The 22,354-nt window shown below is 42.0% G+C and overlaps 1 protein-coding gene across 1 annotated transcript in view; it reads left to right on the plus strand.

Annotated features, from left to right (window-relative positions):
• Nucleotides 1–22,354, plus strand: part of LOC126418896 (WASH complex subunit 2) — a 191,581-nt gene that overhangs the window by 163,983 nt on the left and 5,244 nt on the right. Inside the window, exon 16 of the mRNA XM_050085910.1 lies at nt 12,728–12,884. Coding sequence (XP_049941867.1) covers nt 12,728–12,873 — 146 coding nt within the window. The 3' untranslated portion in view covers nt 12,874–12,884. The remainder of the gene's footprint in view (nt 1–12,727; nt 12,885–22,354) is intronic.

The raw sequence follows: 22,354 nt of genomic DNA on the forward strand, positions 1-22,354 counted from the left end.
TCCCAGAACTACTGAAGATAGATGTTGTCTATGGATATTGTATCACAGACATAGTCCTTTTGACTGTTAAGAGATGTCACTAAACCTGCCCAAAGATGTCAACAACCATGTATGAGCAGCACCTATTAGACAGAGGGGGTCCGACAGCTGATCAGTTCCAGTCATTCCACCAGGAAGGAGGTACATAGCTCCTGTTGTCTGCAGTTCAACCATGCCTAGACATTCAATATCGCAGTTCGATCACGTCCACATTGTTACTGTAGAGAGACAGGAACTGTCTATGACATGCCTCGCTCAGGCTGCCTAAGGGCTACTACTGCAGTGGATGACCGCTACCTATGGATTATGGCTCAGAGGAACCCTGACAGCAATACCACCATGTTGAATAATGCTTTTTGTCCAGCAACAGGATATCTTGATCAGACACAAATTGTGCACAGTAGGCTGCATGGTGCGCAACTCCACTCTCGATGTCCATGGCGAGGTCCATCTTTGCAACCACGACACCATGCAGCGCGGTACAGATAGGCCCAACAACATGCTGAACGGTCTGCTCAGGATTGGCATCACATTCTCTTCAGCGGTGAGTGTCACAAATGTCTTCAACCAGACAATCGTCGGAGATGTGTTTGGGGCAACCTGGTCAGGTTGAATGCCTTAGATACACTGTCCAGCGTGTGCAGCAAGGTGGAGGTTCCCTGCTGTTTTGGGGTGGCATTATGTGGGGTCGATGTTTGCGCTGGTGGTCACGGATGGCGCCGTAATGGCTGTAAAATATGTGAATGCCATCCTCCGACCAATAATGCAACCATAGCAGCAGCATATTGGTGAGGCATTTGTCTTCGTGGACAGCAATTCACACCACCATCGTGCACCTCTTGTGATTGACTTTCTTCAGGATAACGACATCACTCGACTAGAGTGGCTAGCACGTTCTCCAGACATGAACCCTATCGAACATGCCTGGGATAGACTGAAGAGGGCTATTTATGGACGACATGACTCACAAACCACTCTGAGGGATATATGCCAAATCGCCATTGAGGAGTGGGACAGTCTGGACCAACAGTGCCTTGATGAACTTGTGAATAGTATGCCACGACGTATATAGGCGTGCATCAGTGCAAGAGGATGTACTACTGGGTATTAGAGGTATCGGTGTGTACAGCAATCTGGATCACCACCTCTGAAGGTCTTGCTGTACAGTGGTACAACATGCAATGTGTGGTTTTCATGAACAGTAAAAAGGACGCATTTGATGTTTATATTGATCTCTGTTCCAGTTTTCCGTACAGGTTCCGGAACTCTCGGAACCAAGATGATGCGAAACTGTTTTTGATATGTGTATGTTAGTTGACAGAACACTGTTTGTGAACATCAGATTTTCATCTAGTGTGAAACCCAAAAACATATGCTCAGTCAGTCATGCCAAAAAAACAAAAAAAAGGTAAAAGTTAATGGTCCTTGTTACTTATCGTTATTGGTCACTTATGAGATTAAATATCAATAGTACTGTCTTTAGCTTCAGATACTGGTGTTATTGTTATTATTATTATTATTATTATTATTATTATTATTAACGTTATAATACCACATACAAAAAACAATAGATGAGGTCAGAGATGATATTAAATGCCCTTACTTGACACTGAATAGAACTTTCAGTACTTTTGTAACTTGTTAATGAAAAAGTAGGATCTGCACCAGAAGACACAGTTCTGATGCCAAATTGTTCACTTGTGTATACCTGAGGCGCTAACCTAAATGCTAGATATTTTAGGAAATGATAATCTGTGGGAGTTTGGTTGTATTGTCTTAGAGTCTTTTGGTTCATTTTGGGTTTCTCTTTAAGTACCTTTATTCCCCGCATTTTTTTCTCCTCAAGAAACAGTTGCAGTCTATACTTTATTAAAGTTTGTGAAACGGGGGATGCTATGCTACATGTGTTTGCTTACAAGCAGCTCTGTTCCATGATGCTGATACTCTTGTGTTGAAGGCTGTAACTTCCACTGGAAAGACAAAACTAACTTACAGCATGCAAAGGGGTAGGGTTGCTGTGCTGTTTGAATAAATCCTGTAGTATGCCCAGTGTGAAATAATCAGTAGCAGTAAAATGTAATCTTAATAAGAGGTACACATTTACCTATCAAGATGCAAAATAATCACACCATCTTTAAGAACTAAACATTGGATAAAACATATCAACAACCCCAACATATTTGGTGGAAAGATATCACTCCATCCCCCTGCGGTGTTGGGGGCTAGAATTGACCCGCGCTCCATCCTTGCCTATCATAAAAGGTGACTAATAGGAGTCTTTTTATTTGGTTGTGTTTTTTATCATGGTATTCTGGCCATATGTTGGACTTCCATAGGTTTTTGTTCCTTTACTTTTTTATAATGCTTTTTCCATCACCTTTTCTGGCTTTTTAAGTTCTGGTCCCCATTATAGGTTTGACCTTCACTTTCCCAATTTTACAGAAGTGCGGGTCATTTGGGGAAGGACGTCTTAATGTGGTGCATTAACTCTCCACCATACACTGTTATCTTTCGCACCTACCAGTCAAGTGGATGAAGCAGAAGCCTGTCTGTTGTGGTGGGGTTGTCATGTACCCTCTCAGTGGTAGCCCCATAACAATACAGGGATTGCAATGCTGTTGCCTGAGCTGTAACCTACCTGTGTCAGCAAAGGAGCAGGTGCCTGTCAACTTCGGGATACCAGGGCTTCAGGCAACTGGTACGGTACCAGGTGGCCTTTGCTTTGATGGGGTGGTGTCCAGGGGGAGAGCCAGTGATCGGAATGAGTGCTATCAGGGCGGTTGATACACATTGAAATGGATCAAACTTAATGGTGGCTGTGCTGACATGGCTGTTTCAACACTCAGGGACAGTGATTTTTGTGCAGAGGCTTACAATCCTATGGCATTTCCATCCGTCGTGTGGCAAGGATGCCAATGAGGGTGATTGTCCACCTCCATTCCCTTGTTGCATCAACTATATGGGTGCCCACACTGCTTCCTGTAGAGATTGCCCTATTTTCAAAGATAAACGGCTTATTCAGGAAATCAGAGTGAAGGAAATGATGTGTACGTTTGCTGCTCATAAGTTATTTGCCAGTCGAAAGCCCACTGTGCCTCCAGCAAGTAAATATAGCACTGTCCTTGCATCTGCTCGGCCTACTAAGGAGGCAACTACGCAGAGCTGTGATCTCACCTTTAGTGCCACGGTTCTCAGATCAGCCAGTGCAAAGATTGCCCATTCAACCTCCCCACTATCACCTGCTCACTCTACGGCTCACCCTTCATTGGCTCCTGCTAAATCACGAGCCCCAAAATCAGACACCCAAAATTCCAAAGAAGAGCCTACTCGCGAAGATTTTTTACGTACCCTGACTTCACAACCATCAATTCTTCCCTCATCTCAACATCCTGTTCACAAGAAGGCTCACAAGAAACAAAGTTCCTCTCCTTCTCTGCCATGGCATGTCTCATCTACAGTGCCACCCTTGACCGTCTTCCGTGTCGCCAAGGCACACTGCTGGCGGCCGATCAACCGGCCGATCACTGGTGGCAGGAGCCGTCCCCAAACAACCTATGGATCATGATCTTCTGCCTTTGACTGAATGCCGTTCCATACTGTCGACCGCCGGCTCTCAGCAGTCATTGAGTTGAGTGCAACTGTGGTAACATTCTTCCCTTTTCTGTCCACCCCATGTCAATTATCCATTGGAGTATCCGCGGCATTAGAGCCAATCGGGATGAATTGTCAATCCTCTTACGATCCTACTCGCCAGTCATCTTCTGTCTTCAGGAAACAAAGCTGTGTCCCCATGATCTCTTCATTTTCCCTCATTTCCAGTCAGTCCAATTTGATCTCCCCTCTGTTGATGGCACTCCAGCACATGGGGGACTTATGATTCTTCTCCAAGGTACTGTCAATTATCACCCAATCCCCTTAAACAGTTCCTCCCAAGCTTTTGCTGTCAGTCTTTCCCTTTCTGGATACACCATCTCTCTTTGTACCATATACGTTCTATTGTTCTCACCGATAGCAAGAGCTGATCTCCTTCATCTCCTTGGTCAGCTCACGCTCCCCTATTTGCTGGTTGGGGACTTCAATGCCCACTAGCCGCTTTGGGGATCTCCGCGTCCTTGTCTGCGAGGCTCTCTATTGATTGACCTCTTCCACCAAGTGGATCTTGTTTGCCTCAACACTGGGGAACCTACATTTTTGTCTGCCTCCATGACAAGTTTCTCTCATTTGGACCTTTCGGTCGGTACTGTTCAGCTAGCTTGGAACTTTGAATGGTTCGCTCTTGCTGATACACACTCGAGTGACCATTTTCCATGTACCCTTCGATTGCAGCCACAACTGCCATCTATGCGCCCAAGACGCTATAAGTTTGCCCAAGCTGATTGGACACTTTTTTTGTCTCTAGTGACATTCGATGACCGTCACTTTCCTAGTGTCGACGATCAGGTCACTCATGTTACAGAAGTTATTCTTACAGCTGCGGAGCGTTCTATACCCCGTGCCTCCGATTTGCCCCGGCACCCCCCAGTTCCTTGGTGGAACGAGGTGTGCAGCGACACAATACGCGAGCGGAGACGTGCCCTTCGCGTTTTCCGCCACCATCCTACTTTGGCCAACTGTATCCGCTATAAGCAGTTACGTACGCGATGCAGTCGCTTCATCCGTGATAGCAAGAAGGCAAGCTAGGACTTCTTTACTAGCTCTTTTAACACCTTCACTCCCTCCTCAGAAGTTTGGAGTCGAATTCGACGGTTATCTGGTGCACCTAGTTTCTTCCCGATCTCTATGCCCACTGTCGTGCATGATACCTTAGTGGACCCAGTCGCAATTTCTAACTCATTGGGTCAACACTTTGCTGAGATTTTGAGCTCTTCAAATTACCCACCAGCCTTTCTCCTGAAGAAATGTGCAATGGAAGTGCGACCTTTTGCTTTCTCCTCTCAAAATAGCGAAAGCTATAATACTGTTTTCTCCATGCGGGAACTCTAACACGCACTCTCTTCTTCTCGCTCTTCTTCCCCAGGACCAGATGGTGTCCACGTGCAAATGTTGCTGCATTTATCATACCATAGTCTGCATTCTGTCCTTCGCCTTTATAATCGAATTTGGACCGACAGTACTTTACCCAGGAGATGGCGGGAAGCTATCGTCGTTCCTGTTCCGAAACCTGGAAAGGACCAACATCTCCCCTCTAGCTATCGTCCCATTTCTCTCACGAGTAGTGTATGTAATGTTTTGGAGCATATGGTGAATTGCCGTTTAGCCTGGTGGCAGGATTCCTAAAGCCTTTTAACACCTGCCCAATGCGGTTTCCGAAAGCATCGTTCTGCAGTTGACCATCTTGTTGCTCTCTCTTACTTATATCATGAACAATTTTCTCAGGTAACGCCAAATGGTAGCAATATTTTTTGATCTGGAGAGAGCATACGATACCTGTTGGAGGACAGACATCCTCCGCACACTGTTCTCCTGGGGCTTTCGAAGTCTGCTACCCATTTTTATTCGTGAATTTATGACAGAGTGCACATTTAAAGTGCAGGTGAACACAACTGTCTACCATACTTTCTCCCAAGAAAACAGGGTGCCCCAGGGCTCCGTGCGAAGTGCTGTACTGTTTGCCATCACCATAAATCCAATTATGGATTGTCTCCTTTCCGATGTCTTCAAGGATGTCTCGATCGCCTCCACTCTTGGAGCATCGAAACCGGCTTCCGCTTTTCTCCCAGTAAGACCGTTTGTGTCAATTTTTGGTGTTGTACGGAGTTTCTTCCACCTTCCCTTCATCTAGGCCCTGTCGACCTTCCGTTCGCGGACATCGCTAAATTCTTGGGACTTACATTTGACAGAAAACTGTGCTGGTCCTCCCACGTTTCCTATCTTTCGGCTCGCTGTCTGCGATCCATCAACACCCTCCATGTTCTGAATGGTACCTGCTGGGGAGCGAACCAAGTGGTCCTTCTGCGCCTTTATCGCGCTTTAGTGCACTCAAAATTGGACTATGGAAGCATAGTTTACTCCTCTGCTCAGCCGTCTATTGTTCGGTGTATCGACTCTGTCCACCACTGTGGATTGCGTTTAGCATGTGGAGCTTTTTACACCAGCATCAGAGAATTACCCCCCAGCCTTTTGCACATTCAAATGGTGGCTGGAAGGGAACGTCCTCTCATTCACCACATGCCGCAGTGAATCCTATAACGCTCCATTTACAGAGTGGGAGCTCCTGAGTGTCCTTTCAAAGTGCCCTGACACAGCTCCTGGGCCTGATCGGATCCACAGCCATATGATTAAACATCTCTCATCTGACTACAACTGACGCCTCCTTGTCGTTTTCAACTGGATCTAGTGTGATGGCGTCTTTCCATCGGAATGGTGGGAGAGCATCATCATTCCGGTGCTCAAACCCACTAAAAACTTGCTTGATGTGGATAGCTATCAGCCCATCAGCCTCACCAACATTCTTTGTAAGCTGCTGGAATGTATGGTATGTCAGCAGTTGGGTTGGGTCCTGGAGTCACGTGGCCTGCTGGCTCCACGTCAGGGCGGCTTCCGCCAGGGTCGCTCTACCACTGATAATCTTGTGTCCCTCGAGTCTGCCATCCAAACAGCCTTCCAGATGGCGACACCTGGTTGCCGTCATTTTTGACTTACATAAAGCATACGACACGACCTGGCGACATCATATCCTTGCCCCATTGTATGAGTGGGGTCTCCGGGGCCTGCTCTCATTTTTTTCCAAAACTTCCTGTCACAGCATACTTTTCATGTCCAAGTTTGTGCCTCCCATAGTTCCATCCATAACCAGGAGAATGGTGACCCGCAGGGCTCTGTATTGAGTGCCTCTCTATTTTTAGTGGCCATTAACGGTCTAGCAGCAGCTGTTGAACCCTCCGTCGCACCTTCTCTGTATGCAGACGACTTCTGCATTTCATATTGCTGCTCCAGTACTCATGTTGCTGAGTGTCGCGGGGGAGCCATCCACAAGGTGTAGTCATGGGCTCTAGCCCACGGCTTCCAGTTTGCAGCCGCAAAGTCGTGTGTCAAGCACTTCTGTTGCGTCGAACCGTTCATCCAGACCCAGAACTTTACCTTCATGATGATCCACTCATTGTAGTGGAGACATATTGATTTTTAGGACTGGTTTTCGACACTTAATTGACTTGGCTTCCTCATCTCCCTCATCGATGGCACAGGTCGGGGCTGATGATTGATGTTTGCGTGCGGTCCCTTCTCTCTGAACTGGAGTCCTTCTCTTCACCACCTCTACTTGCAGTCCGATCAGGTATGCCTCCATTGCGTACACCACGGCCGCAGCTTCCTGAACCTTTCACGTGGCCTTAAGGACTCCGTTAACCCTGGGGCTCTGAAGTGATTTACACTCAATGGCTCAATGGCAGATGGTCACGTAGGCTTTGCGTATATTTGTGGAGGACATATTGAACAGCACTTATTGCCATATGGCTGCAATGTTTTCACTGCAGTGCTGGCGGCCATATCTCGTGCTCTTGAGCACATCCGCTCACGCCCTGGCGCATAATTTCTGCTGTGTAGTGACTCATTGCGCAGCCTACAAGCTATTGACCATTGCTACCCTCGCCATCGTCTGATAGCGTCCATCCAGGAGTCCATCTATGCCCTGGAACGGTCTCGTCGTTCAGTGGTGTTTGTGTGGATCCCTGGGCACGTCAAAATCACAGGCAACGAACTTGCCGACAGGCTGGCCAAACAGGCGATGCGGAAACTGCTTCTGGAGATGGGGATCTCCAAAGCTGACTTGCTTTCTGTCTTACACCGCAGGTTTTTCAGGGTTTGGAGGACAGAATGGCATAACAGTACGCACAACAAGCTGTGTATCATTAACGAGACGATGAATGTGTGGAAGTCTTCCATGTGGTCCTCTCGCAGGGAATCAGTTGTCCTCTGCCGGCTCCGTGTTGGCCATACATGGTTAACCCATGGTCACCTACTCTGTCACGAGGACCCACCTCTGTGTTGCTGTGACTCCGAAATGACAGTTGTCCACCTTTTGCTGGACTGCCCACTTTTAGCCGCTCTTCGGCAGACTTTTAACTTTCCCAGCTCCCTACCTTCGGTGTTGGGCGACAATGCCTCAGCAGCAGCTTTAGTTACAGTTTTATGAGTGAGAGTGGGTTTTATACTTCTATGTAGGTTTTAGCGCATGTCCTTTGTCCCTCTGTGTCCTCCACCCTATTGCTTTTAGGGTGGAAGTTTTAATGTGTTGCAGAGTGGCACCTTTTTATTCTTGTGGTCGGCCAGCCACTATAATCTGCTCTCTTGTTTTACTCTCTTCTGTTTCTAGCATCTCAGTGTTTTCGTGTCCTCTTTTGTTCCTTTTAGGGTTTGTTGCCTTTCCTTCGTTCTTGTGGGTTTTCCTTTCTTCCATTTTGTATTATATGTCTCGTCCATTTTATACTCACATTTGTGGCATTGTTTTATTAGGAACAAGGGACCGATGACCTCGTAGTTTGGTCCCTTCCCCCCCTCTTTTAAACCAACCAACCAACCTAAACCCCATCATCCCAAGTATAGACTAAACTCAAACACATTTGCAGCCATCTGCCACCCATGGGGCACTTGGCATACTTGTAAACAATAAAATCTGCACTGATCCTGCAGTACTTGCCAACTGTTTTGCAGCTCACTTCGCTGAAGTGTCCACTTGTAGTAATTACCATCCTCATTTCATGAACCAGAAACACTTCACTGAGTGCCGCCTGCTATTCTTCCGCGCACATGGTTTTCTGTTATACAGTGCCCCTTTCACTGAATGGAAGCTCTGCATTGCTTTGGCAGTGTGTCGAGATACGGCCCCTGGAACCGACAAAATACACAACGAAATGCTCAAACGTCTTCGTACGAACAGCATGAAACATATCCTCGAAATTGTTAATCGTATATGGCAGAAAGAATAATTTCCCTCTCAATAGTGGGAAAGTATTGTTATTCCTGTCCTGCGACTGGGAAAGGCCTCACATAATTTAACTAACTACCGGCCAATCTTTCTGACAAATGGGCTGTGTAAGGTACTCACATGAGCAGTCACCTGCTGTCTTTGTTGGTGCCTTGAAGTGGAGAGCATATACCATTATTCCAAAGTGGCTTTCGGGCTTTCTGGTCCACCACAGATCATCTGGTTTATCTGAAATCTGCAGTACACAATACTTTTGGTCTTTGCCAACATCTAATTGCTGTGTTCTTTGACCTGCAGCAGTTATAGGATACCACCGGACGACATCATGTTCAGTCTACACTGACTGAAAGGGGTTTCTGGGGCAGTTTACCCAGTTTTATCCAGAATTTCTTATTTCTCACACTATTTCAGATCCACAAAGATTCGACTCTCAGCAACCAATATGTATAGGAAACAGGAGTGTCTCTGGGATTGGTTCAGAGTGTAATGTTATTCGCTGTTGCCACCAGTGGCGTCATAAATACAGTGGCCCCCACAGTCTCTCTGTCACTGTATGTGGATGATCTTTGTCCGTAGTATACCTCTGTATCACTGTGCACCACTGAGTGCAAGTTTCAGGGGACTGTCTTGAGAGTACATGACTGGACTTTGAATCACGGCTATCAATTTTCTCATGCAAAATCACAAGTTGTGCATTTTTGCCGACTCCAGACTGTGCATCCACATCCAGAAATTTATCTTGGTGACCATTTACTTGAAATCATTGAAACTTTTCAATTCTTATGTATTTTATTTGACAAGAAACTAACTTGGCTGCCACGTGTCCTCCAGCTCAAGGCAGCTCGTATGAAGAAACTAAATTCTCTCCATTTTCTTAGTAACTTTTTGTGGGGGTGTGGAATGCAGTTCTTCTGAGGTGTTACAGTGGAATGGATGTGTTGCCCGTGTGTTGGCAGCACAATCCATACTGAACTTGCTGAACCCTGTTCACCACACTGGCATGCACTTGGCAACAGAGGACTTCCGTATGGTGTCCCATTGCTGCGGATTAGATGACAGCAGCTTTTGGCTAATTATGCTGTCACTATCTGCCAGATGCATACTCACCCATGTCACTCAATTCTGTTCCACAACCAGCTGTTCAAACTGTTTGTACACCACTGAAAACTGGGTAGATATGCTGGGATCTGACTTGATACTCTATTGAAGGACCTTCAGCACCTCCCCTCCCCCAGTCCTGTGATATGGATTTACTTTTTTGTCAGCTCAAGAAGGATGCTGATCTTACCCAACACCAGTTTCGTTCGATCATCCACACTTATTCTAACTCAGTATTCATCTACACAGATGAGTTGAAAGTCAACGACAGACTTGGTTATGCTTTTGCACATGTAAGGGGACACGAGAAGGACTCTGTACCGAGTGCCTGCAGTGTATACACTGCAGAGTTGGTTGCCATATCTCAGGCTTAGTGGTACATCAGATCCCTTCCCATGATGAACTTTCTGGTCTAGTGACTTCAGGAGGTGCTTAAAGGGATATCCTTGTACTATTTCAAAAATGTTTTGGTCACCAACATCCAGGACCTATTGGTTCACCTCTGCAGCTCCAGAAAGACATGACCTTCATCTGGGCACTGAGCCACATATGCATTCTAGCAAATGAACTAGCTGACTGTCTCGCTACAGATGCCACTGGAGGAGATCATCTTGATGTCAGAATACTGGGCCCAGAATACCAGGCCCAGACTTAAGATTACAACTTTGACTCAATGTTTTAAGGCACTGAGAATTGGAATGGCAGGCTACTATGACCCAAAGCAAGTTACAAGTGATGAAGGGGTCCACTAAAGTTTGGCGTACATCTTTCCAGGCCTCTCAGAAAGATGCCATTGTGTTTTCGCAACTATGTATTGGCTACATGAGACCCACTCACAAGTTTCTTCTGAGTCGGGAGGCTCTTCCTCACTGCAGTTGTGGTAGTCTACTGGTGATAACACATGTTTTTGTTGAGTGCACCGTACTGGCCAATCTGAGGCACGCTCTCAGCTTGCGTCCCTCGCTACCTCTGATGCTTGTGGATAATGAGACAGCCACTACTACAGGAAATGTGAGGAGAAACTGAAACTCTTATCAGTGATAAGAGCCTTGGGTATGTATCTTCAGAAGATACATTTTATAGGCACTTGAGTGTGATTTGCAGAATGCCATGTACATTTAGACGTGGTTGCTACTCATCTACTCATGCCAGTGGAAAGAAATGGACATCATGAGATTAAAAATAGGACATGGCCCACTGCCATAGTTCCTCATCTGGTGTGATTATCATTGGTCTATAGACTTAACAGAATACCACTTGTTACAACTTATTTTAACAAGATGTGTTGTATGGAAGGCAGCATGCACCACCTCAGCTTACCTTGGGATCTATTCTTTACTTTTTATGACAGTGGGATATGTGTAACATATGTTGTAAAACTGTGTCAGACAAAGGATATTTGAGTGTATTAACAGAATGTTTTCGCATCACATTCTACCAATGTTCATATAGTTGTGCAAAACTGTTAAAGAGCCATGTTAAATATTTTATGAGACAACATGGGTACGCATGTAAAGTGGGTAAGGCACATAAAATTTCACATGATTCACAGTGAGAAAGTTTGGATAGATGATCCATTTAGAAAATTTTTTGGACAAATTTGTTTTAAATTAGCTTAGTACGGTATGATAACTATGCTGTTGGACATCCTTAATTAAAGTAATAATCTTACATGTCTGAATGTTTTTAGTAAACGGAGTTTTATATGGTTGTTTATACTCTGAGAACAAATGAACATTACATGTACCAAAGATATGTTGATACATAATCATTGTAGAAGGCCATGTTTATTAAATGGATAGTTGCATTATGCCAGAAGCAGAATCAGTGCCAGGAAAGACACAATTAAATCATTTTGAGATTAACTACTAAATATCAGAATTACTTATAAATTGGTCTCTGTTAAGACAGCATATTTATTTTCATTCAAGATGGGATTGCAAACCTTAATAAATCATGTGAACAAAGGGATTGATGCCAATTTACTAAATAGAAGAGGCTCTGATCAGTTGACAGCAAGTCAGTCGAAACAGTTGCTGTGGGCGGATGTCGACACACCGATGAAGCACTTTGTCCCAGAGCTAAGCATTTTCCTTTGTTTTTCCATAGCAGCATAATACCCTGCAGCTCATCTGTTTGATGAGCTGTGATCTCTGCTCTTGATATGTATTACTTTTCATCCTGGAATTTCCGTTACCCCAAATTGTGCAATTTTACTTAATAGCTGCTCATTTTTCTGCTAGAAAGGATCAATCAGTTTGTTCTCTCTGGTTTCCTGGCATTATTACTTTAATTTAGGTAAGATAATTTGCTGTCCACAGTCAGTGCAGGCACTAGACTTGTGTTTAGAAAGTGCAAAGTTCAAATTACCCTCTCAGCATCTTGATTGTAATGTCTACAGTTCCCCTGACTTGCTTTAGGTAAATAAATGAAGTCTTTTTCTGAAAGCGACAGCCAATTCCATGACCCATCGTTGTCCAATTGAGTTAAAGCCCTATTATCTAACATCCTGACTGTCCGTCAGCCATGAAACTCATATCTTCTCTGGGTTCTCTTCTTTTTTATTTTATTGTGATAAAACATATATAATGTTACAGTTTTATATGCAATTAATTTGCACTTAAATGAATTTCCATGGAATTACTGTGATGTATTGTTATTTCTCAGATGAACTTTTTGGCACAACGAGTGTAGTTCCAAATAAGACGCAAAGAATGCCAGCAGAAGCTTCTGGTGGAAGGAAGAAGGAAAAAACTGTAGTATTCGACGATCCACTAATGGCACTTTCCAAGTCTGGGGATACATCACCTTAGGAAAAAGGAATGTGAGTGTACTCATACTACAGATTTAGTTTAAGGCTTTTTTAAAAAAAATTTCAGCAGGCAGTCCTCCACAACTGTTAAATAATCAAAGGAGTTCATGTTATAAATACAATAGGTGTTTTATTTGTAAACAGGTGTCCTCAGGCACAGAAACCATCACTTGTGTGAAAATGATAATGATATCAGAAATAATCATGCAGTGTTGAATTAGTTATTGTAAGGTCAGATATGCATAAAAATCATACTAACCTTTGTAATCAAACACAAGTTCAGAGTTTTCTTCACATCATCAATTTATGCTTTATTGCAAAAGGTAAAATGTCAAATGTTTTCGTTATCAACAAGTAGCAGTTCTTTTCAAAATATTAATAAGTGGTAGAATATGATTCATAGTAGTAAATAAGAAGCTTCAAACAAGTTACATGAAATATGATTCAGTCCTTAATAATTTCTGACATATTCTGTTATTTTGAAATTTTGTATTTGCCCATAATGAGCTATAGTTGAAAATATTTACAACATTTTACATGGCAGCAGCAACAAGCCTCCCCCTGACCCCTACCCTACCATCCTCGTCCCATCCCTTTTCCCCTCATGAAGTTTGAGCCTTCCTGTGCTTGTGTGCCTCATTAAAGATTGTGCACTCCAAAGATACACACAGCTGTATTGGACATGGACATACATTGGAAGGATATGTATGGAGAAGCCAGACCAATATATGGTTCCTGTAGATGGGCAGCAGCTTTTTCACATGAATTCATTCTGCAGCAGAGTCTGCAGTTATTTGAAACTGGCAGATTAAAACTCTGTTCCAGACTGGGGATCAAACCTGGGACCTTTGCCTTTTATGGATAAGTGCTCCACTGACTGAGCTATTGAAGCACAACTGACAACAAGCTTTACTTCTGCCAGTACCTCATCATTTACCTTCCCAGGTTTGTGTCATGGCCTGGCACACAGTTTTAATCTGTCGTGGAGTTATAAATCAGTGCATTCTCTGCTGCAGAGTGAATATTCATTCTGGAAGCATTCTCTCTCTCTGAGCAGTGGATCCCTAACGTTTTTCAGTGTCTGCTATCATGCTTCACAAACACTTCGTTATTGTAATACGAGTGACACTGTTGTGTTGTACACAGTTTTCTTTACAGATGGAACACACTTTTCCAGAACCCACCCAACATATCAAAGTGTACTTACATAAACCTTCCTATTGTTGCAGCTGGATCATACAATGATCTTGGCAGTGTCTTTATTGTTCCATTTGGCCACCATTCTGAGGTTTGAATGCTGTTTACTGAATCTCACCAGAACTGATTCCCACAATGAATGGTGTCATTTTTGTATACCCACAGAGAAACAGTAGCACTTGCAAGAGAGATTGTTGGTGTTGGTCTGTAAAACAAAGTGGAGTTACTACAGAGCATCAGTGGTAAAAGCTGGCAGAAGTGATGATTCACTACGGAATATGTGCCTCTTCCACCAGAGTCAAAGGCCACTGTATTTTTTAATACAGGATAAAACAGGATTCCACATTCTACTTAAAGGATAGCCTTGTCTGTATTGATCTGCCACTCTAATTTAAATCTACTACTTCAAGATACAGTCCCAATAGTCAGATGCAGGAACAACTATCTGTCTTATCATATATCATTCTGTGTCCCTCAGTTAGAATGTTCTCTGCCACTGTACATTTCTCAAGTTACAGTAACTGTTTATGACGATGGTGCGCAACACATCTGTTGTCAGTGGTGTGAACCGCCTGGCCAGTAAATGTTTCCCACAATGTTAAAGGATTGTGTGAACACTAGATTTCCTCAGTTCTAGATCATCTTTAACTGAGCTAAGGAGTACTCTAATCTCGGCTGGTGCATGAAGCACACTTTTGATATTGCAGCTTTTCCAGTTCCTCCTATCTTTGAGGATGTGCTACCAGCGTACAGATAGAAAGAATCCAATCTACATATCTGCTTCTGGTGAAGGTCCTAACTCAAAATCACAACAGCTCTGTCTGTTAGTGTGGCAATTCTATTCAGACAAAAGCTTAAGGTGTTCTAGTCCATTTCTCAGTATTTTTGCTTCTGAGGTGGTGTGTATCCTCCTAGCCAACATCTTCAGGACTCCTGTGAATTGATAGAGTGGATGACAACTCATTGCTTTATAAACACTGTGCCCCAGAGTCCAAGCATCCTTCCAGTAGACCAGAACATCCAGAAATGAAAGCCTTCCATTCCTTTAGACTTCTATTGCGAACATGATTTTGGTGTGAATGAATGCTATTACTATAATCCAAGAATCGGTTGAGAGTCTCTAATCCATGAGGCCACACCATACTTAAATGTATCACCAGTGTTCCTCCAGAAATGGTAGGTTTTTAAAAAAGCTGTCCTCAGCATCCTGTCTTCAAAATCTTCCAAAATAAATTGCTGACTGTGGAGGATAATGGATTTCTTGTAGCCACTCTTGTCAGTTTGTTTAAAATACTTAGCTTTGAATAATTAATAAGTTGACACCAGCACATGGTGGCGAAGTGTCATTTCTATATTTAGTTTTTCACTGATTCAGATCATGGACTCTTCAAGAGGAACCAGGGTAAAAAAGAGACTATAAATGGACGTTCACAAGCAAATGTGAGAGACCGAGTTGTAAAGGACTTCAATCTCTGGGTAAAAAACCATTTTCTGATGTGAATGTTAAGAACAGACGCTAGATACTTTGCAAATTGCAGGTGGGGCATCCAAATTACTCCCTGTAGGCAGTAGTACTATACTAATCTTTGAGAATTTTTAACTTTGTGATCTCAGCAGAATGTCAGCAAAAGATTGAAGTTTTTGAAGCACATCTTCCATTTTATTCATTCAGAAGGCTCATTGTGCAATCTTCAGGGAAGAGATGGTTGAACTTCTATGGAAGTTGGATAAACTTCATAAGGAGAAGGGGAAATTGCTGAGTGTCATCAATTTTTTCCTGAGATGCCATAATGAAGATAATATATCTAAATGTGCAAGATTTTTTGATTATAGTAATACCAAAATGGTCAATAGTATTAGCCCTTTGCACACGTTAATACAGACACAGGGTGTGTCTGTGCATTTTTGTTTATTTCGCTGCTGTTGGGTGGCGAGTTCATCATAAAGAATTGCTCAAGTTCCTCTTTGTAAACAATGAGGTCACTGACCAACAGTTCGGGTATACATTAAAACAAAAGTGCATTTTCTTCCAAATATACGTATTTACATAAGCATTATAAAATGTAAAACTTTTCAGTGTGTGATATTTTTTGAAGCACTCATGAGGGTGGATTATTATCGTCATTATTTCATTTGAATTGTTTTCAAATAGTCACTGTCATCGCCACAAATCTTTGTTATTCTCATTTTCACCTAGTGTGTCCTCTAAAAGCTGTACAATATCTTCCTGAGGAAAGACTGTGCACATAGAACTAGCCATTTCATGCCTAATACCTTGAACATGATAATTATTTTTCTTGCAACACAATTGCTATAGTTCGATACGGAGTTACCCTAGGTGACAGTACTTTGCTGCATTGATGCATTTGAGAATGGAGCATGTGAGAGCTACAAAAAATCATATCAAATGAGGCTCGACATTGAAGTGGAAAACAAAATTCTCAGTGTGAAATGCCACTCGTCATTGGAGTGGAAAGGGTCAAGAAGTGTGCTAGTTTTGCTCTATTAAGTGAGCACATTTGGTTTACTCGCAGACAACTGGAGGTTACAGCCATAGGCACTTTCATGACAGATGTGTTGAATATCACTGCCACACACTGTTACTTCAACATGAGGAATCTGCAGTGACAGAGAACTGCCTAACTCAGGGACACAGATAGTTGCTTCCCTGTGTTACTACTAGGACTTTGTCTTAAAGTACTGTTGTAGACTGAAATTGGCATGGATAATATTGTAAATGGTTAAAAGGCCTATCCTTAAGTAAATGTGGAATCGTGTTTTCTCTTACATCACAGAGAACAGTCTTGGACTCGGGTGGTAGAGGCACATAATCTATAAGGATTCATTGCTTCATTGCTTCTATCAGCTTGTACCACTTGCGTTCTGTCCCATCACTTTGTGTTACAGGCCACCACCAAAGATTCCTCTCACAGGTGTTCTTGGTTCTCTGAGATGTATAAAAAGGCAAATGTTAATGACTGTAGTCAGTTGCGGCAAAATTTTGTTCAGACGGAGCACATTGTGTCAAGATGATTGTATGATCAAAGTGCAGACACAACAAGATGTTATTATTAAAATCAAAGTGTTCAATTCATTTTTCCTACTTCTAATTTCATGTGTTTTTCCTATTTGATGTTACTGCAACTCAATAGCTCAGTGGATACATGTAAGACTTCATTTTCAAAGGTCTGGTTTTCAAATGCCAGTCAGTCCTAGAAATTTTTGTGTAACTTGTCAATTCTTTCACACCTGGCTATGATTTCTCTATGTGAAAAATACAGGGTTGCACCATGATGTAGAGTCCCAGTCAGACTGTAGCTGTAAGTGACTGGATGAGTCAGTTTGAGAGTCAGCAGAATGAAAGGGCATACCACCGTCTCCATTTGTAGGAGCCAAGTCTAGTAACGCCAGTCTTCAAACAAACATTTGGATTGAAGATAATTTTACCTCCCCCTTTTTTTTATTGAATTGCTGTTTTAGCTGAAGATATTAAACTGATGTGACAAGCTTCAGAAATTGGCCACTCAGTAATCATATAATCAGAGTTATTTGGTTCTTTATATGTTTTATGCACCTTATGCAACATTTAGCCATATTTAGAGCAGCTACCATTTGCTACACCAGTTGCAAACGCTGTTTAAGTTGCTGTACATTTCCTTACAATCATCCAGTGACAATAATTTCCTGTAAACAGTGAAAAAATCAGCAAAAACGAGAAAATACTGCTTGTAAAACATTTCTCTTGAATCCACTGTTCTTTCAAAGACGGAATCAACTGATCAGATAATCATCAAGTACTTGTTACCCAGCTGGAAGTTCTTTGTTTCTGGAAGCTAAGTTTTCACACTTCCGTGGTACACAATATACCCTCTGCCATGTATCATAATGTGGCTTGCGAAGAATAGATGCAGATAATGATAATAGGAAAGACTAGTTTGGAAAGCTACATCAAACCATTCTTTGAACTGAAAACAACAACTGCTACTGCTACTACTACTACTACTACTACTACTACTACTCTTAATACTAGATGCACCACCACAACCACCACCACCACCACCACCACCACCGTCAGGAAGTGCTTCTCCATCACCACGGTATCCCACGTCTCTTGTTTCCTTTTGAGTTTTCCTTTAATTTGGTCCAGTCACTTCTTTCTTGGGCATCCAACTAGTCTTCCTCATATCACGTTCATTTCCAAGTACTGGATGGGAATTCACTTAGGTTGCATCCATTTCACATGACAAAAACACTTCATTCTCAATATGATTCCAGATTCATATTTCCTAGATCAAATACTACTCGTTGATATGCCTAAGTTTAATGTTCTCTTCAGTTTTTATTTTGACAGTATTGTGGTAACTTTTAAAAAAAAAAGTTTTAGCACTTCTATCCTCATATCAACAAAGTTCAGTCAACAAATCATGAATAAAAAAAGGCCTGTTGGCGAAATGCTTAAATATTTAGCAGTCTTTATCACTGTGCCTGTCTGTGACTTACCGCCACCTGTATGTGGTGAGTAGCAATCCATCCTTTCCAATATTGTTGTTATTCCATTCTGAACTTTCCAGAGCTTAATATATCATTAACTGTTTTTTTCTGTGGCTACAGAGCCAGCATTCTTCAGGAGTCTCCTGTTTCTATTATGATGCGCCGAACCATGTCAAAATATTAACATTCTGTTTAAACAATGTGTATTGACATGTTGTCATTATGGCTTGTGGTTTACTTAACGCTGTAACAATGACATCTTGAGCCACTGTGTTAATAGATGGTGCCTCAGCTGCAGTGTGTGGCAGAAGCACACCATATGTGGCCCACTTGACACTTGTGTAAATAACAGTGTATTTTTGTGACAGACACTGTTTATTGTAATTGAGGAATAAAGAAATATTATGTAAAAGACATCATTTTTTGGGAATTGTGCTGTAGTACATTGATTCTCATTTTAAAGCACTTTATTGTAGAATATCAACTACATACATCTACATTGCCTGTGAGGTAGTCTCCACAGTAGGATACGAATGTCAGCCAGAAACATTTGACATCAAATGAGACAAGAAGTTCATTGTTACCAGTCACTATATATTTATCTTCACAACTTGTTTCAGAGGTTTTGAACCTCCATCATCAGGTGGATTTACATTTGTTAGTATGACGTATGTGTGTGTTGTGTTACAGTTTCTGGAAGAACTTGTGGCACTGTCTAGTGGAGAAACAAAACACATTTAGAACATTGTTTTGGGGTTCTTTTTTGAGAAAAAAAACTAAACATATATCTTACTACACAAATAAAATAAGTAAAATAGAATACATTTAGTGGTTACATGTTCCTTTCATTGTCGTAACACATCACATGTATACTGTCGTATTTTGTAAACAAAGATACTGTTTGGAAACTATTAGGTGCAAGTATCATGTCTGGAAACTATTAGGTGCAAGTATCATGTAGCAAAAGAGAAACATTATCACAAAGTACAAAGAATATAAATCATAGCCTTAATACAGAATAAGTTTTAAAGAATTTTGGAGCTCTTTGTTTTCAGGTGTTGAATACATGCATTGGAATAAATATTTCAGGTTGTATATAAATCTGATTCTGTCAAGTTTATATAGCTTAAATTTCATACTTGTTTATATAATCACTGATATGTTGCAAACATTAAGTACAATAATTATGCTGACTACAGTGGTAAAATTATACATGAATAACAATTTTGGCTGGGACTCAGTGATAGGGCTGAAAGGCTGGAGGCAGAGGGAGAGTCAGGGAAAGAGAGGAGAAGAGAATGGAAGGAGTGATTCGATGAGCAAATTTTCCAAAGCAGGTATAATAACTAAAGGTTCGGGTAAAACATTGGTTAATGCTTTAAAATATGCAGATAGATGTACAGTTAGTGCCATTACTTGATGTACAAAGGGCGTTCAAAACGTTTTGCACAGTTGTCTCTAATTTTTTTTATTTTTTGCAGGAGGAGAATGAAATTTTTTGTGAACACACTTGGAACATTTAGCTATACACTATGCTGAGTCAATGTAGCCTACATCAGCTGTGACACATCGGGCCCACTGTTCTTTCCATGATGTAAATGCCCTTTGGTAAAATTCTGGGGATTGACGTTTACACCATCACTTGACACAGGAAATAAGGTCTTTCTCACTATCAAAGGTCTCACTGCACAGGTGGGCCTTCACATGACCAAAGAGGTAAAAATCAGGCGGAGCCAAGTCCGGACTGTAGGGAGGATGAGGAACAATTTTCCAACCCATTTTCCTGATTTTCTCCTGCATCATAAGGGCCGTATGGGGTTTGGCATTGTCATGGTGTAGTCTGATGAGCTGACTGTGAATCTGTGGGTCTTGATGGCACATTGTAGCTTGTCCAATGACAAACAGTAACGGTCCCGGCTAATTGTGGAGCCAGGTTCCAAAAAGTCAATGAACATGACACCACTCTGGTCCCAGAAGAAGGAGGTCGTCACATTTCAGCCTGCTATTCTTGAAAGTCTTGGTTTCTTCTGCTGATCGGAACCCAGATGACACCACTCCATGGATTGGGTTTTGTTCTCAGATTCGGACAAAACCAACCAGATTTCGTCCTGGGTAATGACGCCATCAAAACACTGTTTCCATTCCTCAGTAAAGGTCTTCATGAGACCCTCGCACACATTCTTCCTCATTGTTTTCATTTCTCTTTTCAATAATCTAGGCACCCAACTTTCACAGATTTTTCTGTACCCTAGTGACTGTACCAGTGATTCCACACTACCCAATGACAAAAAGCAAGCTGTCGTGTCATCACACATCTGTCATTTTGGATAATTTGATCAATTGTCTCCTTTATTCACATCACTCACTGCCGTCAATGGTCTACCACATTGTGGATTGTCCAGTAGAGAGAAATCACCTTCTTTAAACCTCTGCAACCACCGCTGGATACTGCTGTGATCCGCTGTGTCCTCCCCATAAACAGGGAGCAACTTCCTGTGAATCGATGTGGCAGAGTCATTGCTGATCTTGAAGAGGAACTCCATCACCGACTGTTGACGCAACCTGACATATACTTCACGGTCCATTATGGCTCACCTGTAAATAAAGGAAAATACTTTTGTATACCAACTTATAGCTAAATGTTCTAAGTATGTTCACAAAAAATTTCATTCTCCTCCTGCAAAAAATAAAAGAACTAGAGATGACTGTGTAAAACTTTTTGAACACCCTTTGCACATATAGTTTCAAGCTGACAGAAATGTTTTCCATAGATAAGTCTAATTCCCAAAAAACCGGTGCCACTAAGACTGTAAACCCTGGCCATGAAAGTCTGCATTGTATGGCTCTGCAATGTTTTTCTTTTTAAGTTTTCCATTGTGAACATAAAGCAAAATTTCCTCAAAACCATGTGAGAATTAGTGGATTTGCATGTTTATATTCATGATATCTCATATAATTTGCAAATAAGGCATACGTAGTTTGCATGCTGACCCCACCCAATACATTTCTTTGTGTGCTGGAAACATGTGAGCAGTCCTGTAACATTTCATTATGGCTCACTCAATGTTATTTTTGTTTCTGTTGAACATTCACCATCCAGAATAATGTATCAGTTCTTACAGCACAAAAATGCTTTGAGTTTGTCATATTTGTCGATGAAATCCATGTGGTTGTATGTTGGTTAACAATCAACAGTGTGATCTAGTGTTGAATGCCTTTCAGAAATCCAGGAAGATTGTTTCCCTGTTCACCTGCAACTACCATTTAAACATGTGTGAAATTAAACATGTATATTTAATGAAAACCTTTTGCTTAGTCAGTCCATAAAATAGCTTAACCCTTACAACCTCCCTGATTATGCAAATAAGTGATATTTTTTGGCTCAGTGAACTTTGTCCTTGAATCCCACAAGTACACATGGTTCATGAAGCCTAATTCGAGGTGGTCTGGAGCTACTTCTTTGGACTCAAAACATACTCAAGCCACAAACTACTTCAGAAGTTGGAGTAGGTGGAAGTTAGAATGAAATAGATCTTATGTTCCAACATTCTCAGTTTCCTGAGTAACCAAAGCACCACTTGTTACCCTTGTGAAATATGGCTTATTATTATTATTAAAGTCCATACATCATTTCAAGTATTTTTTCATCCACCTGGTCTTCAAAACTATTTACCAGTTCTTGTTCTTACCCTTTACAAAGACCACTAGCCTCTGTCTATGATTTTGGTTTGCTGATTAAAACAAACCTAGTACCGTTTTCACATTTTTCTTCAACATTCAGCAAATGCAGCAGA

Source organism: Schistocerca serialis, chromosome 9, assembly GCF_023864345.2.
Source record: "Schistocerca serialis cubense isolate TAMUIC-IGC-003099 chromosome 9, iqSchSeri2.2, whole genome shotgun sequence".
Lineage (NCBI taxonomy): Eukaryota > Metazoa > Arthropoda > Insecta > Orthoptera > Acrididae > Schistocerca > Schistocerca serialis.